The sequence below is a fragment of the Populus alba genome, chromosome 8 (genome assembly GCF_005239225.2).
Source record: "Populus alba chromosome 8, ASM523922v2, whole genome shotgun sequence".
In the NCBI taxonomy this organism is placed as follows: Eukaryota; Viridiplantae; Streptophyta; class Magnoliopsida; order Malpighiales; family Salicaceae; genus Populus; species Populus alba.
Window position 1 is genome coordinate 1,350,894 of NC_133291.1, and position 25,358 is coordinate 1,376,251.

The 25,358-nt window shown below is 33.7% G+C and overlaps 3 protein-coding genes, 1 long non-coding RNA gene and 1 other non-coding gene across 9 annotated transcripts; 3 read left to right on the forward strand and 2 right to left on the reverse strand.

Moving 5' to 3' along the window:
- The first annotated feature begins 914 nt into the window (after positions 1 to 914).
- On the forward strand, positions 915 to 997 carry TRNAL-UAA (transfer RNA leucine (anticodon UAA)). The gene has a single exon. It is a non-coding gene; the product is annotated as a tRNA-Leu (tRNA).
- A 139-nt stretch (positions 998 to 1,136) lies between these two features.
- On the reverse strand, positions 1,137 to 4,528 carry LOC118030492 (glucomannan 4-beta-mannosyltransferase 9). The gene is made up of 9 exons (XM_035034625.2): positions 3,763 to 4,528; positions 3,570 to 3,668; positions 3,216 to 3,468; positions 2,998 to 3,108; positions 2,760 to 2,896; positions 2,407 to 2,520; positions 2,095 to 2,294; positions 1,794 to 1,988; positions 1,137 to 1,689 (listed from the first exon to the last, which is right to left on the reverse strand). The coding sequence occupies exons 1-9, from the start codon at positions 4,081 to 4,083 to the stop codon at positions 1,527 to 1,529; spliced, it is 1,593 nt and encodes a 530-aa protein (XP_034890516.1). The 5' UTR covers positions 4,084 to 4,528; the 3' UTR covers positions 1,137 to 1,526.
- Positions 4,529 to 9,618: 5,090 nt separating this feature from the next.
- LOC118030493 (uncharacterized) lies at positions 9,619 to 12,902 on the reverse strand. 5 transcript variants are annotated; one of them, XR_004684349.2, is made up of 6 exons: positions 12,751 to 12,902; positions 12,291 to 12,342; positions 12,090 to 12,189; positions 11,239 to 11,492; positions 10,821 to 10,993; positions 9,619 to 10,357 (listed from the first exon to the last, which is right to left on the reverse strand). It is a non-coding gene; the product is annotated as an uncharacterized lncRNA (long non-coding RNA). The 5 variants fall into 5 exon arrangements; XR_004684344.2 differs by having other exon boundaries at positions 12,291 to 12,901; XR_004684346.2 differs by lacking the exon at positions 9,619 to 10,357 and adding an exon at positions 10,521 to 10,680 and having other exon boundaries at positions 12,291 to 12,901.
- An 849-nt stretch (positions 12,903 to 13,751) lies between these two features.
- LOC118030457 (GABA transporter 1) lies at positions 13,752 to 16,287 on the forward strand. The gene is made up of 7 exons (XM_035034573.2): positions 13,752 to 14,069; positions 14,149 to 14,379; positions 14,488 to 14,585; positions 14,675 to 14,861; positions 14,942 to 15,072; positions 15,174 to 15,407; positions 15,729 to 16,287. Exons 1-7 carry the CDS (start codon positions 13,958 to 13,960, stop codon positions 16,107 to 16,109), a joined length of 1,374 nt encoding a protein of 457 aa, XP_034890464.1. The 5' UTR covers positions 13,752 to 13,957; the 3' UTR covers positions 16,110 to 16,287.
- Positions 16,288 to 18,573: 2,286 nt separating this feature from the next.
- On the forward strand, positions 18,574 to 20,943 carry LOC118030456 (GABA transporter 1). The gene is made up of 7 exons (XM_035034572.2): positions 18,574 to 18,781; positions 18,872 to 19,102; positions 19,256 to 19,353; positions 19,554 to 19,740; positions 19,814 to 19,944; positions 20,070 to 20,303; positions 20,378 to 20,943. The coding sequence occupies exons 1-7, from the start codon at positions 18,667 to 18,669 to the stop codon at positions 20,756 to 20,758; spliced, it is 1,377 nt and encodes a 458-aa protein (XP_034890463.1). The 5' UTR covers positions 18,574 to 18,666; the 3' UTR covers positions 20,759 to 20,943.
- The last annotated feature ends 4,415 nt before the right edge of the window (positions 20,944 to 25,358 follow it).

A 25,358-nucleotide genomic window follows, 5' to 3' on the forward strand; every position in this document is an offset into this window, starting at 1 on the left:
TACGAATCTAAACTTACACACGGATTAATCATTTAAATAACTCAATCAGAATTCAATGCAACACCAATAACAAAACTAACTTTGTAATATAGTTTGATTATTTTAATATAAAAATTAACATAAATTCATAGTTGTTGAGCTCTAATTAGACATAGAGAAAAAAAATACTAATTACAAATTTTTTTTTTTTTGAAAGTCTAACAAAAATAACCTGCTAACAAGTTATATGCTTGAAAAAGATAAATAACATAGCTATACATAACCTAAGTGTAAACCTTACATTTAAAATTATTTTCTCTAATTCTCATTTCTTACTTTTATCTTTCATTCTTTTTCTCTCACAGTTTTATCACTGAGACTTCAGATCTTTTTTTTTTCTTTTTCTTTTTCTATTTTTATTTTTATCCATTAACTTTTTATTTAATTACTACAATACTTTTTATTTACTTATACCTATTGTCTAAGTTTTCTTGGTTATCTTTTCCTATTAATTCTTTTTTATTTCTTTCAAAACATCTAATTCAAGGTTGATTTAGGGGTTATGAGACTAGAGTTTCAATGATGATAGTGATAAAAAAAATATTCTAATCCAAAAATACATCATAATTCATGTAATAAAAAAGAAGAATATATATTACTATTTTAAAGGAGGTCAATTTAAACAAAAATAAAAGAAAAAAAATTCCTTATTTAAACGACTAACAATTCAAGAGTATCATTATGGATTCGTGACCTAAAATACAGGGAGACTTGCAAAAAAAAAAAAATCGAAAACTTAGGATTTGTGAGAGGAGAGAAGAAAATAAGGGGCCCTTATATATGAGTGCATCAACAAAAAGAGAGAGCTGTGATTCACGAGTTTTTAAACATATCTAAACAATAAGTAAAATACCATTCTGCTAGTCAACGTGCAAGCTGGTTTGCCCGAGAGGTTAAGGGGGAAGACTTAAGATCTTCTGTACATAAGTACGCATGGGTTCGAACCCCATAGCCAGCATTTCTTTTTATTGTTAATTTTCATATCTTTCAATAAAAATTTTGCTTTTTTTTTTTTGTTTAATTAGAGGGAAAAAGAAAAGAAAAGAAATGTGATACATTGTGGATGATTGCTCAAACGATAAAAAATAGAAAGGGTATACATAAATTGCGAAAATCTTTTATTTCAACTATAGATTCCTTGCCCATCTGCAATATTATTATCAAGACAAAATTCAAACTTTGTATTTCAAATCATCAACCCTTACAAAGATGTCTACATTCATGGGAGCACAACGTATATGCTACTATATGCTACTATTATATCTACCAATTTACTCTTTCCTTGTTATTTTGTACCCTGAAAATAACAACAGATCACAATGGTTTTTGTGAAAAGAAATCGAAAATACAGCATCCCTTATGTTCAACAAGAAAAGAATGACCAGCCTTTTTACTTCAATAGCCTGCAACAAACAGAAACAAAAAAAAAAAACTGTCCCTGATGGAATCACAATGCTGTTGTTTCTTGGAGACAAGAAAGATTCTTGCTAAGAGCGGGGGACAAAGGTGCCAATGTAACCAAATCCTGCAATGAAGAAGGCAATGGATTGGAGGAAGAGGAATATGTAATATCTGTTCTTTCCAAAGGCAAAATCATAGCATCCACAGAAGAAGAGATAGGCTCCAGCACAGAGTTCTAGCAAATGTAATCTGGTAACATTCAACCATCAAGAAAACAACATCAGACTTCATCTCAGAATCATTAAAAACTGGTTCCTGATAACCTCATATGGAATCTTGAATGTTAAGCTTACCTTTCTCCGATCCTAATCCGCGGTTTCTTGGTAGCTTTAGCAGGTAATTTGGCCTTAAGAGCATCTCCTAATTTTTCAGTGACAACCCATTCATTCACTCTTCCTGCCTCCAGAAGACCTATGAATGTCGCCTTTGTCCGGTGCAGAGACATAACATTCTCAAATAGGATCCAGAAAACCATCAGATGGAGTGATCTGCAAGATTATGCAGTTTTGAAAGCATTAGAAACTATCAGTTTTACAAAACTGGACTCTAAGAAAGTTTGGTTAACCCTAGGATGAGATGGATGGATGGACAGACCTAGGGGTTCCAACAGCATTGAGGAGAGTTACAACTGAAGGAATGTAGACAGCTCCCCATTTAGGAACAGTTACTTCAGGAAACAGAACAGTTGCAGGCAAAACAACACAGTAGAATAAAAACGTGACAATATGTGCCACAATCTTGCGGACGAAGAAGAAACTGTAGATCACATAACATTTCTTCCACACTGACACTTTCTGCAGTAAATAGTATGCTAATTCGTCAAAAATGGAAGATGGACCAACAATTTGATCAAATCTTCTATATTCTTAATTGCCAGATCAAAGAGGGTGTAATAAAAGAGCATACCTTGTTTTTTACTATTTCTATAGCCATTTTCCTGAAGAGATTTGCTGGCCCACAAGACCATCTATGTTGCTGATATCGATATGCTTTGAAAGTGCTTGGCAATTCATTTTTCACCTAAAAAATGCAAAAAGACAACCAAGTTTTAGCTAGGAGCACATGGAATTGATAGTAAATTTTTTAGCTTATTATCTTTTATTAACACGTGGCAGAGGATATCGAGTGCAAAGACTATTCACAAATTCAAAATCTAACAACTACCAAGCCAGCTGGGAAGGCTGGTGGCTAATAAAAAATTGGTGGGTTTTTTTTATTTGTATTTCCGTTTACGAAAGTCAGGGGGCTGAAAATGATACCTTGAGGTCACCAACATAAACAAACTTCCAGCCTTGGAGGCTAGCCCTGACAGCCAAATCCATGTCCTCTACCGTTGTTCGAGCCTTCCACCCTCCAGCTTCATTGACTGCTGAAATTCTCCACACACCAGCAGTACCTGTACCCAATTTCCATATTTGTATCAATCTGTCTAAGACATTCATGGCACATTAAGAAAAAACCCAAACCAATTTAGTGCTTTGTTAATATGGGTTTTACCATTGAATCCAAAGAAAGCGTAGGTAGCAGACCCCACTTCTTGTTCCACAGTGAAATGGTAATCCAATGACATCTCTTGCATCCTTGTCATTAAGCACTCATCAGAATTGACTACAAAATCGCCCCAAAAAGGGAATAATCAGATCAACGTTCAAATATTTAGTGGACCTCAAGGATTAAATTCATTAAGTATGTTTAAAGTTACTGGTCAAGATTACCGAATTTCCAGCGAGCTTGAACAAGAGCAATTTCAGGATTGTGAGCTAGAAATGGTATGGTGCGCCAAAGAAAGTCAGGTTCAGGCTGAAAATCAGCGTCGAATATGGCCACGTAATCACATTCTTTAACATAGCTGTGCTTCATGCCTTCTTTGAGAGCTCCTGCCTTGTATCCATTCCTGCTGTCCCTGATCTCATACTTTATATTGATGCCTTTGCTTGCCCATCTCTGACATTCTACTTCCACCATGCTCTGCGCCCACGCGCGCACACACGCTTTTAAGTATAATTTACTTTGAACACAAACATAAATCCTTTAGCAAACTACAAGGTGAGTTAGAGGTAGAAATTAACCTTGATGGCAGGGTCTGTTGAGTCATCAAGAACTTGGATTATGATCCGGTCGGACGGCCAAGAAAGCCCACAGGCAGCTCCAATAGACAACTGATAAACCTGAAAGCAATGGAACAGTAGAGATTAGAATACAGTAACACAATAAACAAAAAGCAACAGTAACACAAAATGACAAGAACATTAGAAAAAGTACCTCCTTTTCATTGTACATTGGAACTTGCACCAGAACCATAGGATAAGCTGAGTTGCCAAGCTCAATATCATCCTTTATAGGCTCCCATTTGTAGCTCTTATTTGGTTTTTTCCCAAACAACTTCACAAAAACTATAACAACCCCCATGTACACTCGTTCAATGAAAAGCATTATTGACATGCCCAAACACACTACCACCAATAACTTCAAGACCGGCACGATCAATGGTTCCATTATTACTTGCCAAATCAATCCAAGTTGGCCGGTAACACCATCCCGACCGGCAGGAAAAATGTTACTAGCAGATGATAAACGATCCATTGGACTAATTAGGACTGATACAATAAAGGGTTCAAGGAAGGCTCAAAAGGATGCGACACTAAGTGTCTCTGTGTGTGCTTGGTTATATAGAGGAGGACCCCTTTGCGAAAAGATCAAGAATGACTCAATTCCTTTTGCTTTCGAGTTACGTTTAGGCAATGTGGAAGAGAGATAACTGGCAAGATGGGCTCGTGCCAGTCACTTGATTGTTGAAGCAGCTGTCACTCCATTGCAGAAGTAGACCCACTAGTCATATATGATCATGCACAAACAGTAGATTGATCTTTCGAAGGAAGCCAAGAAAGACCACAAGAGGATTATAGGGCAATGTGGAAAGAAACAGCAATACAAAAGGCTTACAAGACCCCCCCCCCCTTTTTTTTTTTCAGAGAAGAGAATATTCTGACCAAGTCTAGTATTCCCTTCTCTGCTCTGTGTTAAGAGAAGAGAGGCCCTGGTGGTGTTAAAGCTAAATGCGTAGTGCTTAAATATATTATAAGAAGTGATAAAACAACAAATAATCAAATGGAAAAGGACTGGTAATCTGATGCCAACAAAGAAATTCAGATTCTAGGTGTTTGTCTTGCAAAATGTTTTTAATATTAATTTATGAGGCAGCACCTATCTTCATTGACAAACCATCAAGCGCATAATTTAGTCCATTTCTTTAAGTTTGTAACTAACTCAAATGAGTTTAGCTCTCACTTTCATTCCCATGACATTGCTAACTCTAAGGTGAGAATTTTCAGATTTATTTTAATTTTATGGCCTCTATTATCGATGAATGTTATTTTTTTTTTGTTTTTAATATTGGACTGTTTTTTTATGCATCAAAGGTCAATAATTTATGTTTTAATATGAAGGACTTCGATAAGATTAGATCAATTTAAACAATATATTAACAAAAAATCTCATAAGCACTTCTCTTTAAATTTAAACTCCAAATGATAACGCAAAGCAAACTAGTTTAGATTCGCTGTGTGTTTAGTATATTGCCAACAAAAACTAGTACTGCAACACTAAAATGGGCACTCAAATTTGAAATAACATGTAAATCAGATTTGTTTAATTACCTCCCAATAAAACCTCAGGATGTAAATATTTATGAAATATATACATAAAAGCGATAAAATAAGTTCAATGTGGTACTTTACACAGTCAGGAAATACTATTTCTTTCCATCCCATGTCACATTCAACCTCCTTTTGACAAGCATGTCTATGCCAAAGAAAAAGAATTGAAGACTGGATTTGGTTGGTGCCAGTTCATGTTTTGGGCACCCCGTGTTTTACGTACTTGGTTGCTTGGGGTTTGGAAATCATCATTGTAAGGAGAATTTTTTGTCCAGCTTGTCTGTTGCTGTGCGCCCCGTCACTAATTTGATCGCCAAGCATTCATGGGACCATACTGTTAATTCCCCTTTCATGATCCATGCATCTCCGATGACCAAAATCATCAAATGATTGTTCCTATCATGATGCATGTGTTCTTGTTCGCTGTATAATATCTCAATGATCACTGGTGAGATTGGATATTAGCTAGAGGTAAATCATTCTCAATATAGCAGAAAAGCCTTGGCCTACCACTTACTTTAGATCTTTGACGCATCTTTTTCCTTCTTCTTGGTCGATTTTTGAAGGGCAATTAGCCCAATCTTTGTAGATGTTAAAAAGAGACTGGATGCGTGTGTGATGTCACCTGTAGTAAAAATGACGAGGATCAAGAAATGGGGGATGTGCGATCAATGACAGGTCAGTATCACCTTCTTCCCACTCGGCAGAAGAACAAAATTTAAGCAAGCTAAGTCGCTTCACCGACTCTAATGGAGCAGTAGTTGGATACACTGGGGGGATTAAGAGAATAATTGATAAAAATGACAAGGGGTATAGGTTAATTACGCTTGTTCTACATTTTATTAATTTAAATGTCTAATGCTGTCAGTAATAAAACCTTGTTTATTCGTAAAAAAAAAACAAAACCAGTTCATGGTGGTGAGGCTTTCATTTCTAGATTCCTTATCGTCAAGAAAGGGCTGGCTTATATCTCCATCCATCATCTAATGTCAACTTTATTTGCGAAATAGAATAATACTAGACGTCCCCGTGCCCTATGCTACAGGCTCATATATATTTTTTTAAAAAAACTATCATGATAACTCGAGAAAAAAATAGCATAATTTAATTTATAGTCAAGAAATATAGAATAATGAAAATAGATAAAAACAAAATACAAATATGGCCCAAGTCAACACCAAGAGTACAAGATGAGGATAACCTGATGGAAAATAAATTGAAGAAAACTAAAAAACTATATTTTTTTTAAATATCAATGTTAAATGATGAGATAGAAAAAAATATCAACTCATGTTAACTTTTCAAATCCATGACTCAAGTTTAGGCCGGAAGCATCATATGTGAAAAAACATCGAAGCTCAATCCCCAACCAATTAAATAGTGAAGGATGAAAATGAAAAAAATATTAATTATATAAAAGGATAAAAATAAAAAAATAACAATTAAAAGAATAAAGATCAAAATTAAAATAAAAAAAATAAATCATAGAAAAACTATGAATTTTTGATTGAATGGTGAAATTGAAAAGAAAAATCATTTTAATAAAAGAATCAAAAGAATGAGTACCAAAATAAAAAAATATATATATCATAAACTTTAATTGAATGATAAAATTAAAAATAAATAAAAATTGTATAAAAGGTTGAAGAAAAATTTAGAAACCAAGAGAATAAGGACTGAAGTTGATCAATAATTAAGAGGATAACTCTAAATTTTTGAATGACTAGTGCGATTTTTTAGAGGAGAAGAGAGAAAATATAAAACAGTCTTGCCAACGATAATTCATCATGTTGTCGCCCCACCAGGAAAAATAAGTCGCAACTTTTCCAATGATATGATAGAAGAACATCTTTAGACACCGATAGGCGTAACATGGGCCGCCTAAAAGCCAAGGATGTCTTTCATAGAGTGACACGTGCATTCCACATGACAATCACTTTTTTATTTCAATAATATTTTATGTTTATTAATAAACCAAATTACCATAGACCAACTTGATAATAATAAAAATAATCAGGTTAAGAAGATGAAAAATCTCTTAATACAAGCTTTAAATTTTTTTTTTTTAAAGACAGTTGAGTCATTTTATTATGTTTAAAAAAAAAAACAAAAAAGTCCTTAAATGTTAATTTCAAAGTTTTTATTTTTAGAGGTAAACTAGTAATTTCACCGTGCTTTATATATATATATATATATATATATATATATATATATATATAATTTACTCTTTATCACTCTAGTAATTATCAACAAGTCTTGTAATTAAACATATCAAAATATCGCGAGAGCAAGTCCATTGATTTTTTCCAAGAAAAACAAAATAATAATTACTAAATACTAAAATATGTGTTTACGGGTGCATTGAATATCCCTTCATAAATTCAAGCTCGAATGATTTAATATATCTTCTTAACAAATACAATCAACGGTTCTTAAAACGATATAAATAATTGTAGTTGATTGTTAATAATTGCAGCACACATAAGAAACAAACTGCCCCATAAACAATCAATGCACTGTTCTTGAACGAGACAAATGATCTACCTAATAAGGTTTTGTTAATACTTAATACCAGTCTGCTTGCAAGTTGTTTCCTTTGCACTATAGTTTTATATATTAAAGGTAAACTTTAAAATATATAGAAAATCAATTAATTGACAGTTCAACCTTGGGATCTCTTTAATAATTAAGGAAAGAATATGCTATGAACCGGTAGGAGGCTTCTTAATGAAGCTTGAAAGGCCGACGTACAGCGGCACTCAACGCCGACAGGAAGATATTAACACATGGCAAATGCGAAGGTTCATGGTGATGAGGAGGGGCACCAAGCAGGCACATTTAATTAGATTTTATTTATTTAAATATATAATTCTATAGACTCTTGCTCTTAATCATTCAAGAATCAAATAGGTTGTTTAAACAGCTATTTTGGGGTCCAAACGCAAAAGGTGACTAGCTTATAGAATTTCTAAAAAAAAAAAAAAAACTGATAAACTTGAAAAAACAATAATATTAATAATGACCACACGCAATGGTTCCAGATTCCTTCTTTCGTTGTACCAGTGAGATCTCTGTATATAGTTTATTTATTTATTTAAATATATAATTATATATACTCTTGCTCTTAATCATTCAAGAATCAAAAAGTTAGAGCCATGATTGCATGAGACCAAGAAGATTTGTACTGGAAAAGGAAAAGCAAGAGAATCATAAATGGACGTCAATTACCATAAAAACTATCTCAACATATATAGTCCTACGTTAATGTATATATTATATTGGGAAAACATTATTAATTAAAAAACCATAAATTGTTAGCAAAAATATTATACTAATTTCAAGTCAATGGGAACAACTGTTACATTGGTTAGCTAATCTTGCAAGACAAGGCATCGTTTTCGGGCCTCTGCAGTCCAAATAAAGAAAAGCTTTAATATTGCAAGGAGCGAGGTTATCTGGGTGAATTGAAGGCATATCTGGGTAAACCTTGGAAGATAAGAATAGAATGATTGGGAGATGGGAGGAGGTGCGATGTCTAGCTCAAACGAACAAGGATCGATGACATGAGAGAGAGCAAGATGAAGAGATATAACCGAAGCGTCATTAAGAAATTCATGTATTTTTTTTTCTTTTAGGTTTTGGGAGTGTGATGGTTGCTAAAACATCATTTTTATGTTCTAGTATTTGTTTCTCATCATACCCCACTACTGCCTACCAACCACCCCCTCCCCAGAAGATACCATACCGTCCGTCAACATATCTGGTCCAAAAGCTTGCGCTTCAAAATGTGAAGACGACAGGAAAGTCCAGCCTGCCGGCCACCTCAAGCTCTCATCAGCATTTCTTTCTCAAAAAATAAGAAAGAAAAAAACCTGTTTGCGCGCGCCTTTTCGAAACCTTTACTCTCTTTTTTTATATAAAATCTCAAATACATGAGCAGCTCCCATTGTTTATTGGGCCATGCATACAGTCATGGATCCTCATGCCGTTTTCATTATTAACGTCTTTCAAGTTAACCACGAGACTGATCATTGATGAAGTTTTGGTTTTCACAGTATCTGAACTGAAATCCAATCCAAACCATATCAGATCTAAAACATGCATGTATATATATATATATATATTATATATATATACAAACTTGAAAAAGACGAAACAAGCTCAGAACATCAACATCTGCTCTGTGTATGAGAAAACTCCTATGGTGTTTTTAGTTGTTACGTGTTATCCATGGAATACGCGGTCTTGGAATGTCATAAAATTTGCTTGTTTTTTACATGACTACTGATCACTTGGTGACGGAGGCCAGTTAACGCCTGACTTGACCTTGTAGGGTTGTGCCAGGAACTGCAACAAAAAACTAAAAGAAAACAAAAACTTTGGTTAGCGTATGCATGTGGTACAATGGAGTCAACTCGAAACTGGTTTTGCATGTGACAGATGACATTAAATTTCTACCATATTCCAACCTACCATCAACAATTTGCATTTAAAATCAGATAAACGCATCATTGGCAAGCCAAAATAGTGTCGAAGGAATCTTGAGTGTGAAAAACGATAGTGGTATATATTCTGGAGACTAAACTGTGACATCATTCTGTTAGGTGACCACCAAGAGAATGAAAGACAACTCAAAGAAACTAAAACGTTCACAAATTTTCACTAACACAGCCATTCTGGCTTGCTATACCATGTATGGAACCAGAAATAACTCAGGCTCCCATCTATATTATCTTCAAAACCACTGCGAGGATGTTGCACATTATAAATTATCACCATTTGCGAGACCCGTCCAGGATAGAAACTTGGTACTGACAATGCAGTCGTTGCTTCTGGTGAAGACATTCTAGGATCTATAAAGAATGGGGATGAAGTAATGATGAGCAAAAATTGAAGCTTCATGATTCCAACATGGATGATGTGAGATACAAGTTTCACAAGGCATCAGGCACTGCCTGCCCACATTGCTCAAGAATTTTGTTAAGTGGTCCAGCTATTGGTGCATCTTCTGTGGTTAAAAAGCTATGGGAGACGCCATTGATAGTGTGCCTGGCCATTCTTGCGAGGATTTGAACATAATTATCAATTGACTGAACAAAACTGGGAAAGATTACAGTTTCGTAGAAAGCTAAATCAGTAGTAGGATGTGCTCCACATTGATCACGGAGACCAGAGGTTTCCTTCTGACATTCATATCCAGGCTGAACAAAGCAATCAAAAATAAGTTATAAGAGCCCAAGACTAGAAGAACTTTGTGCCGAAGAGCAACCTTAGAAGTGGTAGCAAACAGGATAAATCAAGCTACCCAATTCTGTTCCACGAACCCAATTTGAAGTTTAAATCTAAAACCAGAATAGGAGAAGCTTAGCAGAAAATCAGCTTGCTTTTATAAGATGGTATTTATAACATGTATCACCGTAGTAATTCTTATTACATTATTCCATAATAGCCTGATTTCTAACATTTATATACTGTAGTACCATCCAAACTTTTGTCTGCCTTCTATCCTCTAACATCCCATTTGCTGCTTGAGTCTCAAAATAAGAAACGTGTCAGCACCAACATTTCAGTTGAAGATGAGAAAAATAATAAGAAATGAAAAGGCTCGCAGAAACAAAACTACTGGAGAAAAGAATAGTTAACAGGCATAGATAAAGTATTGACCTGTTATCAACATCTGAAATATTGTGATTTGAGCCAGTAGAGACAGTATAACCATTGATTTTGAGCATCTTAACTAAATTGAAAGAGTTGCTATCATTTCCAACAACATATAGCACCTTTAAGGGTTGAGAGGCGAGTTGGCTGTCACAAGCATGATTCAAAACTTGGATTCCCTGTAAAAAAGTCACAAACATCAAGGACACTGCCAGTGAATACATTATCATACTATATTATTTCGCTATATTTTATACAGTATAGACTTTGCACAACAAGAACTTTAGGAAATGCTATAGTTCATGGTAATGGACTTTGAAGCACATCGAGCCAGAATCTGGTTGCAGGTGTGATAACCTGCTCCATTTACAAATATTCACATAAAAAGTAGAAAGCAGATATCTAGATATTGAGATATAAATACCTTTATAAGTCTCATTTCATCAGAAGTGCACACATTTGTTGTTTGCACAACGCATGCACTCTGACTGGGAATAGACAGATTGAGAGACAATCAACAAGTGATCCCAGGAGAAGATTCTGTAAAGCCAGAACGCATGAACCATTAAGGAAATTGTTGACAACCACAGCCCGGGGACAGACAGAAATAGATTGCCTAATGGATTTAAGAGCATCAAGACAACCGCCTTTATAAAGAGATTCCAATCCATCAACAACCTATCTTATCACAAAATCAATAAAACAGGAATAAACAATAGATCCCAAAAATCTTTTTTAAGAGATATATTTAAGCGTGGAAGACATAAGAAATCATCAAATTCCAAACAGCTGATCGTCACAATGGCTCAAAACACAGAAAATGCAGCACACAGAAACCACTCAATGCACTTGATGTGCATAGTTCCACCATATTTCATAATCCTTACTGGAGAGGACTGCTATGCTACTTCACATTACCCACTCAACACACTAGTTATGCATAGTGCAATCATATTCCACTATCCTTACTAGACTGCTATGCTACTGTATTTTGTAATCCAGTCAGACAGGTCCAAAGTTGTTAGAAATAAGGGGAGACAAGAAAGTGACTCACGTCTATTTTATGAAGGACCATCTGTAAACAACTTTCAGAAACCTTTGAGTCAATCACAGAAAATGTACCAATTCAAAGCAGCACAAGCTTTCATGAGGAGAATTGTAATGTAATGTGTGTGTAAAATGTATGATTATTTCATCTGTAAAATCTAGAGATGAGAAAGCATGACGATAAACTTAGAACAAAAGTTCTGGTACTATAAAAGCTTAAAACATTACCAGAAAGGAGAACCCTGATAAATCCATAGTCTTCAGGGAATCAAGCTCCAAAAGTTTCTCAGGTGTGGACACAAGAAATTCAGGTTCACAACTTGCCAAACTATATAGGAGGCGAGAACTTTTAGTGAGAACAGAAAAGCAGTGATTTTAATTTTTTATTTATTTACAAGAGCATTCATGCACAAGAGAAAGAGAGTTTACCATTCCTGTCATCGAATGGATCATTTGGAGTAGGAAGGCTAAAACACATCCCCTGCCAATCATTTTTTAACACACTGTAAGTTACACAAATGTTAATTAATATAAAATAATAACACACCAAGTTATTTCCCAAAAGAAAACCCAACAAGCTCATATTTTGCTTGGAAACAAGTCTTAGTTTTCCTAAGGACAACATTTGATATCTCAATCAAAAAACAACAGCAAATGCAAGTGCTTGCAATGCCCCATACCCATAATACACACATCAATCAATCAAACAAACAAACAAACAAGCAAGCAAAACCTCCTTCTACCAATTCCTGATTCTGGTTCAAATTCATAAATCTCCTAACAAGCAACACAAAACACTAAAACCAACAAAAAAAGCAAAACCCACATCACAATTTCTCATCTTTCTCACTCTAAACCATTCAAAACATAAATAAATAAATAACTCAACTTTAATCTCAAAAACTAATCAACAAAGAAATTCTATTTGTGAAAGTGCGAGATGCTGTGTTTGTTGCCTTAAGCTGATTTCTGTAACTCAAGCCAGCGGGATTTTAGTTCTGTCTGTTGAGGTTCTTGTGCGATGATGTTTGAATTTGATGTTTCGCAGTTTATTGAAATCTTGTTTTTTAAATTTATTTTTTTTATTTAAAATTTTAATTTTTAAATTATTTTAATTTATTTTCTAGATGCTTGTCGCGTGCTTGTGGCATACTTGTGTTTTGTTATGAGGTTGTAAAAAATTATAAAAGAAATTATATATAAAAAAACTGTTTCAATTTATAATATTTTTAAGGAAAAAACTACAAAACTAAATTTTTTACCAACTTAATATTAAAAAATTAAAATTAACAAAGAAATTTTTTTAAAAAAATTATAACAAAAAGAAAATCATATATGAAAATACTATAGCAATTTACAGTGTTTCATGATAAAATCTACAATTATAACTCTTAATTAGCATAATATTAAAAATAATAAAATCGATAAAAAATTTTTTTTAAAAAAAATTATAATAAAACAAAACACTTTAGCAATTCACAGTATTTTAAAGAAAAAAACTACAAAGTTAAATTCTCAACCTATTTTATATTTAAAAAAAATCCATAAAAATAATTATAAAATATATATATATATATATATATATATTTGAAAAAAAAGCAAAAAAATATTATTTTTATATATTTTAAAATGAAAAGTATTTAAACTATAATAGCATTATTAAACTCAAAAAATAATAATAAACAAAATATTAAATTAAAAAATACCTTAATGGGCTAGCACTTACTGGGTTGATAAGCAACATTAACTATTAGCTTCGGTGATCTCTAAGGATTTTTTATTGTTTTGAGAAATAAGATTGGGCCTTATGAATCCATCAGTTTTTATTAATCTATAGAAGTCCAAAACAGCTGGTCTACCTTTGTTGGATTTCTAAGGATTTCTTATATTGAATCTTTCTTCGGTTGAAGTGACTGCTTGTCTTCAGGCCAGTAGGTGATGGCTTCTTCTTTTTGGTCCATATTTTGCGTTGATTAAAGGATGGACATCACAAATTGTCAAAGTCATCATCAACGAGCAAAGAAGAAGAAGAAGATTAGCCTCTTAGCTCCTGAGCACCTGAGATTCTATTTACCTAGCCTTGAGGATATAGAGATATGGGAACTCAACCTCCTACTTCCGTGGAAGTATCTGAAAGAGATCGCGAAGAAGGGCCAAGCTCTTCCGAGCAACTTGACGCTGGAGCCTTGTTTGTGCTGAAATCAAGAGGTAACACCAAAACACTGGTACTTTGAGTGACTAAATGCTTAGAATATGATATGGGAAATTAATGTTTGTGTTGCGGTAGGTTCATGGCTGCACTGTGGATACCATTTGACAACATCAATTGTAGCTCCGGCTCTTCTTAGTCTTCCCTACGCACTGTCCTTGATGGGTTGGTTTCCTGGTGTTTTATGCCTGATACTGGCAGCTCTGATAACATTCTATTCCTATAACCTTCTTTCATTAGTTCTTGAGCACCATGCTCGGACAGGGAGGCGTCAGCTTAGGTTCAGGGTCATGGCCGAAGATATATTAGGTATGTAAACAGTATAAGGGTAACTTGTCTCTACAGGCTTAATATTAAGATTCATGTATTGCAGCAAAAATTGATTTTTGTAACGATCAATTGATGGTCTTCTTATAGGACCAGCATGGGGGAGATACTTTGTTGGTCCGATTCAGTTTGGTGTATGCTATGGTTCCGTTATTGCTTGCATTCTTCTTGGGGGGCAGAGTCTCAAGGTCAGTTGACAGTAGTGGTTTATCTAATAAAGGATTGAAAGAGAAAGTTATGATGGTTGGTTTTCTGGTGTAATTCCTCTTCTTGGCAGTTCATTTACTTGCTCTCTACTCCAAAGGGGAGCATGCAGCTGTACGAATTTGTCAGTATTTTTGGCATCCTGATGCTAGTCCTGGCTCAGATTCCATCTTTCCACTCCCTACGGCATATCAGCCTTGTCTCTCTAGTCCTTGCCCTTGCTTACAGTGCTTGTACTACGGCTGGTTCTGTTCATATAGGTAAGAGGGAGAAGGAAAGGAATACATAAAAATTCTTCAAGGATATTGTGTCCTTAATCCATGTTCTATATCCCTTGCAGGAAACTCTAAGAACGCGCCTCCAAAAGACTATTCTATCAATGGAGCTATGCAGAATCGAGTCTTTGGAGCCTTCAATGCTATTTCAATCATTGCTACAACCTACGGAAATGGAATTATTCCAGAAATACAGGTTTTCTTTGATACACAAGGTTTGTTTTTAGATCTGTAAAACGGCAGACATCGGTTCCTGAAAGGACTAATGTCCGCAATGTGTTCTCTTTCTGTTTGTAGGCAACTGTAGCACCTCCGGTCGAGGGGAAAATGTTCAAAGGTCTACTGGTCTGCTATGCTGTCATAATAATGACATTTTTCAGTGTTGCAATCTCTGGATATTGGGCATTTGGCAATCAGACTAAGGGAGTAATTCTAAATAATTTTATGGTTGACGAAAAGCCTTTACTTCCCACTTGGGTTCTCTTGATGATCAATGTTCTCACCCTCTTGCAAGTAGCAGCCGTCAGCGTGGTAAGATCTTCATTGTTGCTAGCTAGAAATGGCAGTCATTGGAGGCCAGTCCTGTTTTGGATGATGATGTCATTAGACACCTGGGTTCTTCTTTGTCACACAGATTTCTAACGAAAAATCTTTATGTTTCTAAGCATTAACACATTTTCAGTTTAGCTACAAGAACAAAGTCAAACCAACTTCAACGCATTATAGCTTCTTTGCAAAGCATTAATCCTTGCAATTACAAATCGGTGGCTTAGAACATTATTCACGGCGATTGCAGAAATCTTGAACTACGCCTCGTGCTGTGATTTAATCAGAATGCTTCTGTTTGTGCAGGTTTACTTGCAGCCAACAAATGATGTGTTTGAACGAAAGTTTGCAGATGCAAAGTTTGATCAGTTCTCCATCCGCAATGTTGTGCCAAGGTTGGTTTCCCGGTCATTATCAGTAATCATAGCCACAGCTATTGCTGCAATGTTTCCTTTCTTCGGAGATATTAATGCAGTGGTCGGAGCATTTGGATTCATTCCTCTAGACTTCATTTTGCCTGTGATATTCTACAATGTGACTTTCAAGCCTTCCAAGAAGGGCTTGATGTTCTGGGGAAACGCATCAATTGCCATAATCTGTTCGGCAGTAGGAGTGTTGGGGGCAATATCCTCAATCCGGCAAATATTTCTCGATGCCAGCACGTATAGCTTGTTTGCTAATGTTTAGTGGTTGCAAGTCGCAACTTTTATTTTTTCTCTTGTGAAAGAATCTACCAAGTTTAATGATCTACCCTCTTTTACAACAAGAAAAGAAACATTGTTGAAACACGGTGCAAGATTAAACAAGTTTGCGTCGCAGCATCTAAAGTGAAAGCTCTTCAAATCCATGATTATTTAGTTATCAAGGCTATTATATATGTCATGTCAAACAACTAGTTAAACTCAAAAACTTAAATGTGAAAATTCAGGAGAACAAGCAACTCCAATCACCATTATTGAAATTCAGGCCTCATGAACTGTTTGGCCTCTGTGTTTCTCCGTAGTAACTACTTCCTGAAGTAGAATTACTAGAATAGTGTCTGCAACCTTCGTTCAGGCAAAGCAATGCTAGCAGATCTGTGAAGGTCTAAACCCTCTCCGGACACATCAGCGGTGGATCTTTTCCAAGTGAACATCGCTAACAAGAGGATGTCATAACTGTACACGTACATCGCCTCCTGTCAAAACGTCGCTTCCCTTGTCATACTCTACAATAGCATAAAAATATGGAAGTTTGAGCGACATAACAGCAATTTTTACAATAGACTTGTCAGAGAAATATTTTTTTCTGAACAATGAAAGACTAAATTAAGAATCAGAAGAATTATATTTACCTGGAGTTGCATAACCGACTGTTCCTCTTAATCCAATAAATTAAGTTTGTTTGACCAGCATTGTTGGGTTCTTGAAGAAATCTTGCCAGTCCGAAGTCACCTAGATGTGTTGTCATGTCTTGAAGCTGTGATGTGTTGTCATGTCTTGAAGCTGGTGCCTCATGTGTTTTCTTCTGGATCAACAAAACATATACACTTGATAGCACCAAAGTAACACCAGTAATTGATTTCAGCTTCGCTGTAATGGGAGAATCTGCAGTTATTTGACTCATTAACTGTGCACACTGGTGAATGGAATTCAAGGATGCCTCCACAAAGCTTACTGTTTCCCAGTACTGAAGTTAAACTTACATGCTAAGCATATAATAATAATAATAATAATAAAATACTAGCATACATCCATGCTAAGCATATATTTAAATTTATAATTGAAATAAAAATAACTAGCATACATACTAATAATAAAATTAATTATGCTTAAATTAAAACAAAAAAAATACTTACTTATTAGAACACTTTAAAATAATAAATTTTTTGTTGTCGTTAAAGATAAATAATTTGCCCTTAAAAACCTTATTGCTCATCATCAGTTGTGCAATTAAGATGTTTGCAACATACCTCTTAAGTTTCCACCAACATCACCTTGGTTTATACTGACTTCTAAACTAGGTCTTTGAAAAAAAAATTACATAATTCAAGTATCTTTCAACAAGATAAATCTAAACTCTAAATTTATGGAAAAAATCAGAGCATTAAAAAAAACACAAAAAATAAAGTAGGGAAAAATGTGTGAATTTTGAAAAATTCAAATTAGAAACTTTTCTTTTATCCTTTTTTATAGTAAATTTTAGATGCTAAAATGTTAAAGAATTAATAAACATTAATTCTCACTATTATGTTATCAACTTTTTAATTAGCCACAATAAATCAAGAATTAAATCTAGAAATAATGGGGGTTCTTTGAATAGAAAAACCAATAATTTTTTGAGATTAATTTTCAATTAGGATGTTTATTGTATATCTTTCAAGATTTCAATAACACTATTTTGATTTAGATTCACTTTTAAATTAGATCTTTGAACCAAAATTTATGTAACTCAAATATCTCTTAACAAGGTGAATTTAAGTTTTAGATTTTAGAAAAAAAAAAATAAAAGTATATAAAAAAAACACTAAAATAAAATGAGAAGAAGTGTTTAAAATTTGAAAAATTCAAGTTAAAAACTGTTTTTTCATCCTTTTATAGTGAATCTTAAAAATTTAAAAACCGAAGAATTAATAAAAATTAATTATCATTGGAATCAATTTTTAATTAGTCACGATAACCAAGAACTAAATTTTAAAAAATAAAGATTCTTTGAGATTAATTTTTTATTCATTCTAATTAAAATATAATTTCTAAGCCAATTTCATAGAGTAGATTACTCGATGACAATGATGCATCTTTTTTTAGGATTTTTGACATTGAAGTTTTTGCGTTCTGAATTCAAAGTCAGGCTTCAACTTTGACCGTGATGTTATCATATTACACTGAAAGCAACCATTTACAAAAGACCAAAGATTGGTTGAAGTTTCCATGATCTGGTTTTTACCTGGTTGAAGTTAGGCAAGGTTAGCCTAACGTCTGCATCATTAACAGTCAACTTTAGTATAACACGAAGCCCTGACAAAAAGAAAAAGGAAAACGTCACCGAATTCTTTTGCTGGAGTGAATATACAGTGCCGAATTCTTTAAATTTATGATGGTGGAATCATAGCCGCCAAAGATGACCAGTTCTCTAGAGCAGATTGATTGACTGCTTTGTTGTCTTATCTGTTTATATAATTAATTTGTAGATACATAGCAGATACTGCGATCTCCAGTTGCGTAGATACTGTGCGCTGCTCTGGCTCAAAGCACACTAGAGACAAATGGCAACGGTGGTTCCAAACTCCATGAACGTATCAAAAGTAGATAACGAAAGGGGGGTCATTGATTCTTCAACAGAACTTGATGCTGGAGCTTTGTTTGTCCTCCAATCAAGAGGTTAGTTGTTTACACATGATTCTGAGTAGAAACAAATTTATTTTCAAGGAAACAGAGAACAGCTGTAAATTCTGTGTAAAATTGATGTAGGATCTTGGATACACTGTGGATTTCATTTGACAACATCTATCGTCGGTCCGGTGATCTTTAGCCTTCCCTTCGCTCTGGCCTTACTAGGCTGGGTACCTGGAGTTCTAATCTTAACTCTTGCAGCTTTAGTGACTTTCTATGCATACAATCTTCTATCTGCTGTTTTGGAGCACCATGAAAAGCTTGGGAAACGGCAAATTCGATTCCGAGACATGGCTAGAGACATTCTAGGTGATTTACTCACACGTTTAAGAAATGAATTCTCAATTTCTTGGCAGTAACAAACTGCATGTGTTTCATTTTATGGCTAAAATAACCAAAAACAAATGGCGTTCTTGAAGAACAACTAGTGAAAACTACTTGAACGATGATTTAACATGGCAGGACCTGGATGGGGCAAGTTTTTTGTGGGGCCACTTCAATTTTCAATATGCTTTGGTGCTGTTATTGCCTGTACTCTTATTGGAGGGCAGAGCCTGAAGGTTCGTGTTATATTTCTCACAGTGAGATCTCGAAAGGAAAATCAAGAGATGGTTTTCAAAGATTGCATCAAATTGTTTTTCCAGATTTCAATTTCTAGAACACAAAAATTAGCAGGATAAAGAAGAGCTTACCACGCCTTAAAATTGTAGAATTCTGCTGATTTATTTATCTGCATAACAGTTTGGTTTATTCCTCGCAGTTCATTTACTTGCTGTACAACTCAAATGGAACAATGCAGCTGTACCAGTTCATAATTATTTTTGGAGCTGCAACATTATTCTTGGCACAAATGCCATCTTTCCATTCTCTGAGGCATATTAACCTTTTCTCTTTGATCCTTTGTCTTGCTTACAGCGCCTGCGTCGCGGCAGGATCCATACATACAGGTTAGAAAAATCACTAGTCATTATCAGATTTCCCTCTTTACATCCACTCATTTATACAATAATTTTTTATCAGGAAAATCCAAGAACGCACCTTCTAAGGACTATTCCATTAAAGGATCTCAAGAAAACCAGTTTTTCAGTGCTATTAATGCCATTTCGATCATCTCTACCACATATGCAAGTGGAATTATCCCTGAAATACAGGTTTGTTTCGGCTAGCTTCGTGTTAGTAAAGCAGATTACAATATTCTAAATTTTCTCATCCCTTCAGCAAGGAGGTTAGAGACTTGGAAGGAATTTCAAACAGCTCAAAATCTTCTATTTTGCAGGCAACTATAGCCCCCCCAATCAAGGGCAAGATGTTCAAAGGCTTATGCATATGCTATGCTGTCATAGGCAGTACCTATTTCAGTGTTGGCATTTCAGGTTATTGGTCATTTGGCAACCAAGCTCAACCAACAATTCTAGCCAATTTTATGGGTGATGGCCAGCCACTGCTGCCTAGATGGTTTCTTTTGCTAACCAACATCTTCACTCTCATGCAAGTGACTGCTATCGCTCTGGTAAGTCCTTTTCCCTACCATCCATGGCAGAGTTGCATCCTGTTTTCACATGTAACATGGGCTAGCTATTGCAGGTTTACTTGCAACCCACAAACGAAGTTTTCGAAAAATGGTTTGCGGACCCAAAGATGGATCAATTCTCCATCCGCAATGTTGTACCAAGGTTGATTTTTCGATCATTGTCTGTTATAATCGCTACATTTTTGGCTGCCATGCTACCTTTCTTTGGAGACATCATGGCATTGTTTGGAGCATTTGGATGCATTCCTTTGGATTTCATTTTACCAATGGTCTTCTACAATGTCACTTTTAAGCCATCAAAGAAGAGCCTGGTTTTCTGGGGAAACACGATGATAGCTGTAGCATCAACATTGTTGGCGGCAGTAGGAGCAGTGGCTTCTGTTAGACAAATAGTTCTCGATGCCAAGACTTATAGCTTGTTCGCTGACGTATAACATTAGCCATGGACGAGAATTGCTGTGAGCTCATATAGTCTGTTGTCTATCGCAAGTACTGCATTGCTTTCTGCTTTCTTTTAACGAACGGAGATTCTTGGACCAAACCCTTGCATTTGCTGTGAGGGTTGTATCCTTCACAACACAAAACACAAGATTAAAAGTATAAAAATAATGTTTTTGCTGCTCGTATTTTGTTTGTAGTGGTGGATTCCATTACTAAAAGCAAAAACATAAACTTAGAGAAATACACTCTTAAGTCTTCAAAATATCTTTTTTTATGTATTATTATGTGCTCCGTATTTTTAGAATCACCGTAACAATTTTGATCACGGTACGCCCCGATTGTATTTTTTTACTAACATACGTGCCCTAGAAACGTAAAATTAATCTGCTCTCCAACGGTAACTTTTTAATTAAAACGTAAAATATACACAGCTCATATATGTGTGTCAATTGTTACAAAATCGAAGTGTAAAAAATCACAGTTTAATTGCGTGTTTAAAAGTCTTATTCTAATTGTTTTTTAAAATATTTTTCACTTTATAAAAATATATCAATAATATTTTTTTATTTTAAAAAAATTATTTTTAAAATCAACATATCAAAATAATTAGAAAATATAAAAACATATTAATTTAAAAAAATTTCAAATTTTTTCAGAAATATTTTTTAAAACACTCCCAAACAGTAATCAAATTCAAAATTCAGGTTACAAAGCAGGTAAGACTTGAAAAAAAGGCAAAAAACTACTTTTTTTTTTATTTTTAAATTCAAATCAAATTTTATATTAGATCACAGCAAACCATCTTCCTTTTTTATTTTCTTATGAAACCTATCCTAACCTGCTTGTTGACTTGAGCTGGGTTTTAATATCAGTGTTCGAAGACAGTACTTGAGACAACTAGTGATCCAAGACTACACAGAAAGCCGCCAGCCGAAGTGATTGCTGTCAGGCAGAAATGCGAGGACAGGATTCAGCTACAGAATTATCTGCACTTAAAGCTGAAAGACGGGACCTTCGTTTTTTTATAAACTTGATGCAATCATGTTAATTCACATATCTTAAGAATCACGTGATGAGGTAAAGAAACAGTAAGAATATATATACTTAATGTGAAAGGCTTGTTAACATTTTGCTCAAAAAGCAGAAAAGCAACCTCGTGTGTGTGAGATAATGGTTTCTCATTGATGATCATGGGCCGCCATCATCCCTCTTTATAGCTTTTGAATACCTAATTCAACTATATCTTCTTATTTAATCAACATTTTAGACTAGCTATTCACATTCTTGTTTTTTTCCTAATCCAAATCTGAAATGGTAATATGTAAAACATGCTCCAATGAAGAAGATAGCACTTCTAAAAAACTACAATGAAATGATTCTGGGGTCAATAGGGTTTTTATAGTGGGAGGTGTGAAGGTCACTAGGAAATGATTGGTCAAGTTCTTAGCACTCTTCCATTGCTGCAACTAGAGTTGACGAATAATCACACTTGCTTAACTTTCTTCTTTATTGCCATTATAAGATCCACTTAGGCTTTCTGGTTACGCAAGGCATCAATCTTTCTCTTTATTTATCTACATCCATGTCAAAGTGAAATTTAATTTCATGATCTTAAAGTGACGAGATCAACCCAGAATAAACTAATCAAATCAACCCAGAAAAAATATTTTTAAAAAACAACCATGCCCTGTATTACGAAATACACACCTTATGATGTTTTTTTTGTTTTTTGTGTGAGAATCAATGTTTTTTTCATAGCGATAAACTCCAAGATCTGGTTGTATGAAAATTGAACTAGGACTAAAAAGATACGTCTCCTTATTCTAAAATCAATCCCAGAGATACTCCTTGGTTAGTAAAAACTAAAAGCAAGCCCGCAAGCTCTGTGCAGTGACGTCATAGACAATGAGCATGTGCTGCATAATACCTATGCAAAAGGTCACACCGTTATCAATCTAATTCAAGTAGGGATAAAAAAGCAGCCACCAAAACAGTAACAGATAAATTAATTAATCATGTATTTTACGATCTAACACCAGAAGCATACGCCGTCAATCTCCATACAAAACATTCCGAATTGTTCGGCCAATCCGCCAAGCTTGAATTAAAAGTATATTTTGTATATTTTATATTAAAATATATTAAAATAATATTTTTTTTATTTTTAATTTTAACATCAAGACATTCAAAAATAAAAATAAATGAGATATTCTAACTATTCAAGCATCTCTTGCCAACTTTGACGCCGTGGAAAGATTTAAACTCCCTCGTGTAAATTGAGAAGAAAATGATCTAAACTCCTCCTGCTCTCTGCAATAAAATAAGAGATTTTTTTATTAAAAAAAAACACTCAATGTTGACAGTTACACTCAAAAGAGAAAAGAAGAAAGAAAGAAAGAAAGTAATCCTCAAAGCCAATCGTATTTTATGGCCTCCCTCGCGAGCAATGAACATGAAGGGATTCTCTTTTGTGCTAGCTAATAATAAATATATCGTTTTCAATTAGACTAGTAGTACTAAAAGATTCGAGCAATGTCTTCTTCTGGTCAATGGCTCACAGGGAGATGATTAATATTATCCAATTGTCCGGAAAATAGTTGTTTTGCAAAACACTTTTTAAATTTTTTTATATTTGTTTGTTATTAAAAAAATTCATCAATAAAAAATACTTTGCAATTAAAAAAAAATTTAACTTGATTTTCAGGAAAATATTTTCTTTTTGTTTTGAATAGAAAATAATTTCTAAAAGTTGTGAAAAATTTAAAAATATCATATTATTTGCTGAATTATATCAAATTTGATCCTCAAATTTTTATTGATATATATTTTGTTTGAATCTCTTTTTTTTTAATTTTATTTCTTAAAATTTAATTTAATTTTATTTTTATATTAACTTTGATCATCATTTTTATGATTGTTATTTGTTTTTCTCTTATTATTTTTTTAATTGAAATTTTTTATTTATCAAACTTGGTCCTCATTCTTTTTATTGTTACTTATTTTATTTGAAATAATTTATGAAATTATTATTATTATTATTTTAATTTCATTATTTTTTAATTTTTTTTTATTTGTTAGATTTGATCTCTATTATTTTGATTATTATTCATTTTATTTAAGATAATTTATAAAATTAGATTTTTTTTTCAATTTCATTCCATTCGACTTTTAAATTTATAAGATTTGTTCCTTATTATTTTAATAAACTTGAAAAAAAAAACATTAGTAAGCTATTTTCCAATTCATTTGTCATAATATAACCAAATATTAGAAAATGTTTTTCAACTTATTTTTCATGACACTATCAAATATCAAAAAAATGATTCACTTTCTGAGAAAACCATTTTTTTCAAAAAAAAAAACTATTTTTTCAGCAAATAAACAAGGTTTAAGTGATGCAACTCGTATACCTAACATAAATATACATGAAAAAAAAATATTTTGTTGCGCCAACCTCATAATGTATATAAAAAAATCTACAAGTAAATCAACTTGTTAAAAAACTTTGATTTTTCTTTTATCTTTGCAAATTAAAACTTTAAGACTTAAAATATACACTTCAAGGAATTTATCCCACATCTTGATAAGAGATCAATGAAAAGTATACTCCAATAATTAAAGGCAAAAATAAATAAATTATCTAGAACAAGTAGACAATTCAACACGAGCTGATGCATGATTCCCGGGTCCTTGGTCGGACCAATTTTGGCCACTTTGGTCTGGTTTTGGACTGTCCGTGTTGATCAGGTCGGCCCGAGCGCGGCTACTTGGACCTGGAGGGTTAAATCTGTCAAAAGACACTTTCCGCGTGCTTACCATTAATGATTGTGAGGGATCTAGCCCCCTCTGTTTTGTGATTTTTGCAAACAAGGCCTTGTAACCGATTCACTACAAACCACCGATAAAAGGAGATAATCTCAATCACACCAGCGTGATAATTAACTCACTCTTGCTTCTGCCAAGTGACAATGATCAGAGCTTGTTAATTATGATGTTGGAAGCATAGATATAACTAGATTAATTGGGTTACAAGCCAAAAATAAATTTATGGGTTGATTTAATTAATTGAAATCAAGTTTAAAATGTTATTATTTTAAAAATTAAAACAATGTTATTTTTTAATTTTTTTAATAAAATATTAAATTAGATTCTAGTCAAAATTTAAATTAGATTAATTCGGTTACAAGCTAAAAATATTTGATATTTAATTGTGTTCTTCTCTTTAATTTAATATAAAACTTAATTAATCTCAAGAATTTGACATATTAGATCGATGGTAAAAATAATGCCAAAAAACTAAACCTAAAGAATCAAATAAAAAAACTTCATAGAAAGAAAAATATAGTTCATCGAAATCAAGGGAAGAGACCACCGTTTAAATTGCAGAGCAAGAAAACTGCTAGAAAAATCACTGATTCAAGTAATTCTCATTTCGGACACGAAGACAAGAGTGAGTAACAGCAAAGGACCGACGGTCAAGGGGCATACAAGCAAATAACAAATAGACAAGGGACTGGATGGTGAACGAAAAGATGCACTAAACTATAATAATTATTTGTAGTGGGATCTTTTAATCTTTTAATATCACTCATT

Coding starts and splice junctions, on each gene's coding strand:
- LOC118030492 (XM_035034625.2), bottom strand. CDS start 4,083: ATGGATCGTTTATCATCTGCTAGTAACATTTTTCCTGCCGGTCGGGAT. Junction 2,897..2,997: donor CGCTTTCTTTGGATTCAATG/GTAAAACCCATA, acceptor AATTGGGTACAG/GTACTGCTGGTGTGTGGAGA. Junction 2,521..2,759: donor TTTATGTTGGTGACCTCAAG/GTATCATTTTCA, acceptor TGCATTTTTTAG/GTGAAAAATGAATTGCCAAG.
- LOC118030457 (XM_035034573.2), top strand. CDS start 13,958: ATGGGAACTCAACCTCCTACTTCCGTGGAAGTATCTGAAAGAGATCGC. Junction 15,073..15,173: donor GAATTATTCCAGAAATACAG/GTTTTCTTTGAT, acceptor TTCTGTTTGTAG/GCAACTGTAGCACCTCCGGT. Junction 15,408..15,728: donor AAGTAGCAGCCGTCAGCGTG/GTAAGATCTTCA, acceptor CTGTTTGTGCAG/GTTTACTTGCAGCCAACAAA.
- LOC118030456 (XM_035034572.2), top strand. CDS start 18,667: ATGGCAACGGTGGTTCCAAACTCCATGAACGTATCAAAAGTAGATAAC. Junction 19,741..19,813: donor GGCAGGATCCATACATACAG/GTTAGAAAAATC, acceptor ATTTTTTATCAG/GAAAATCCAAGAACGCACCT. Junction 20,304..20,377: donor AAGTGACTGCTATCGCTCTG/GTAAGTCCTTTT, acceptor TAGCTATTGCAG/GTTTACTTGCAACCCACAAA.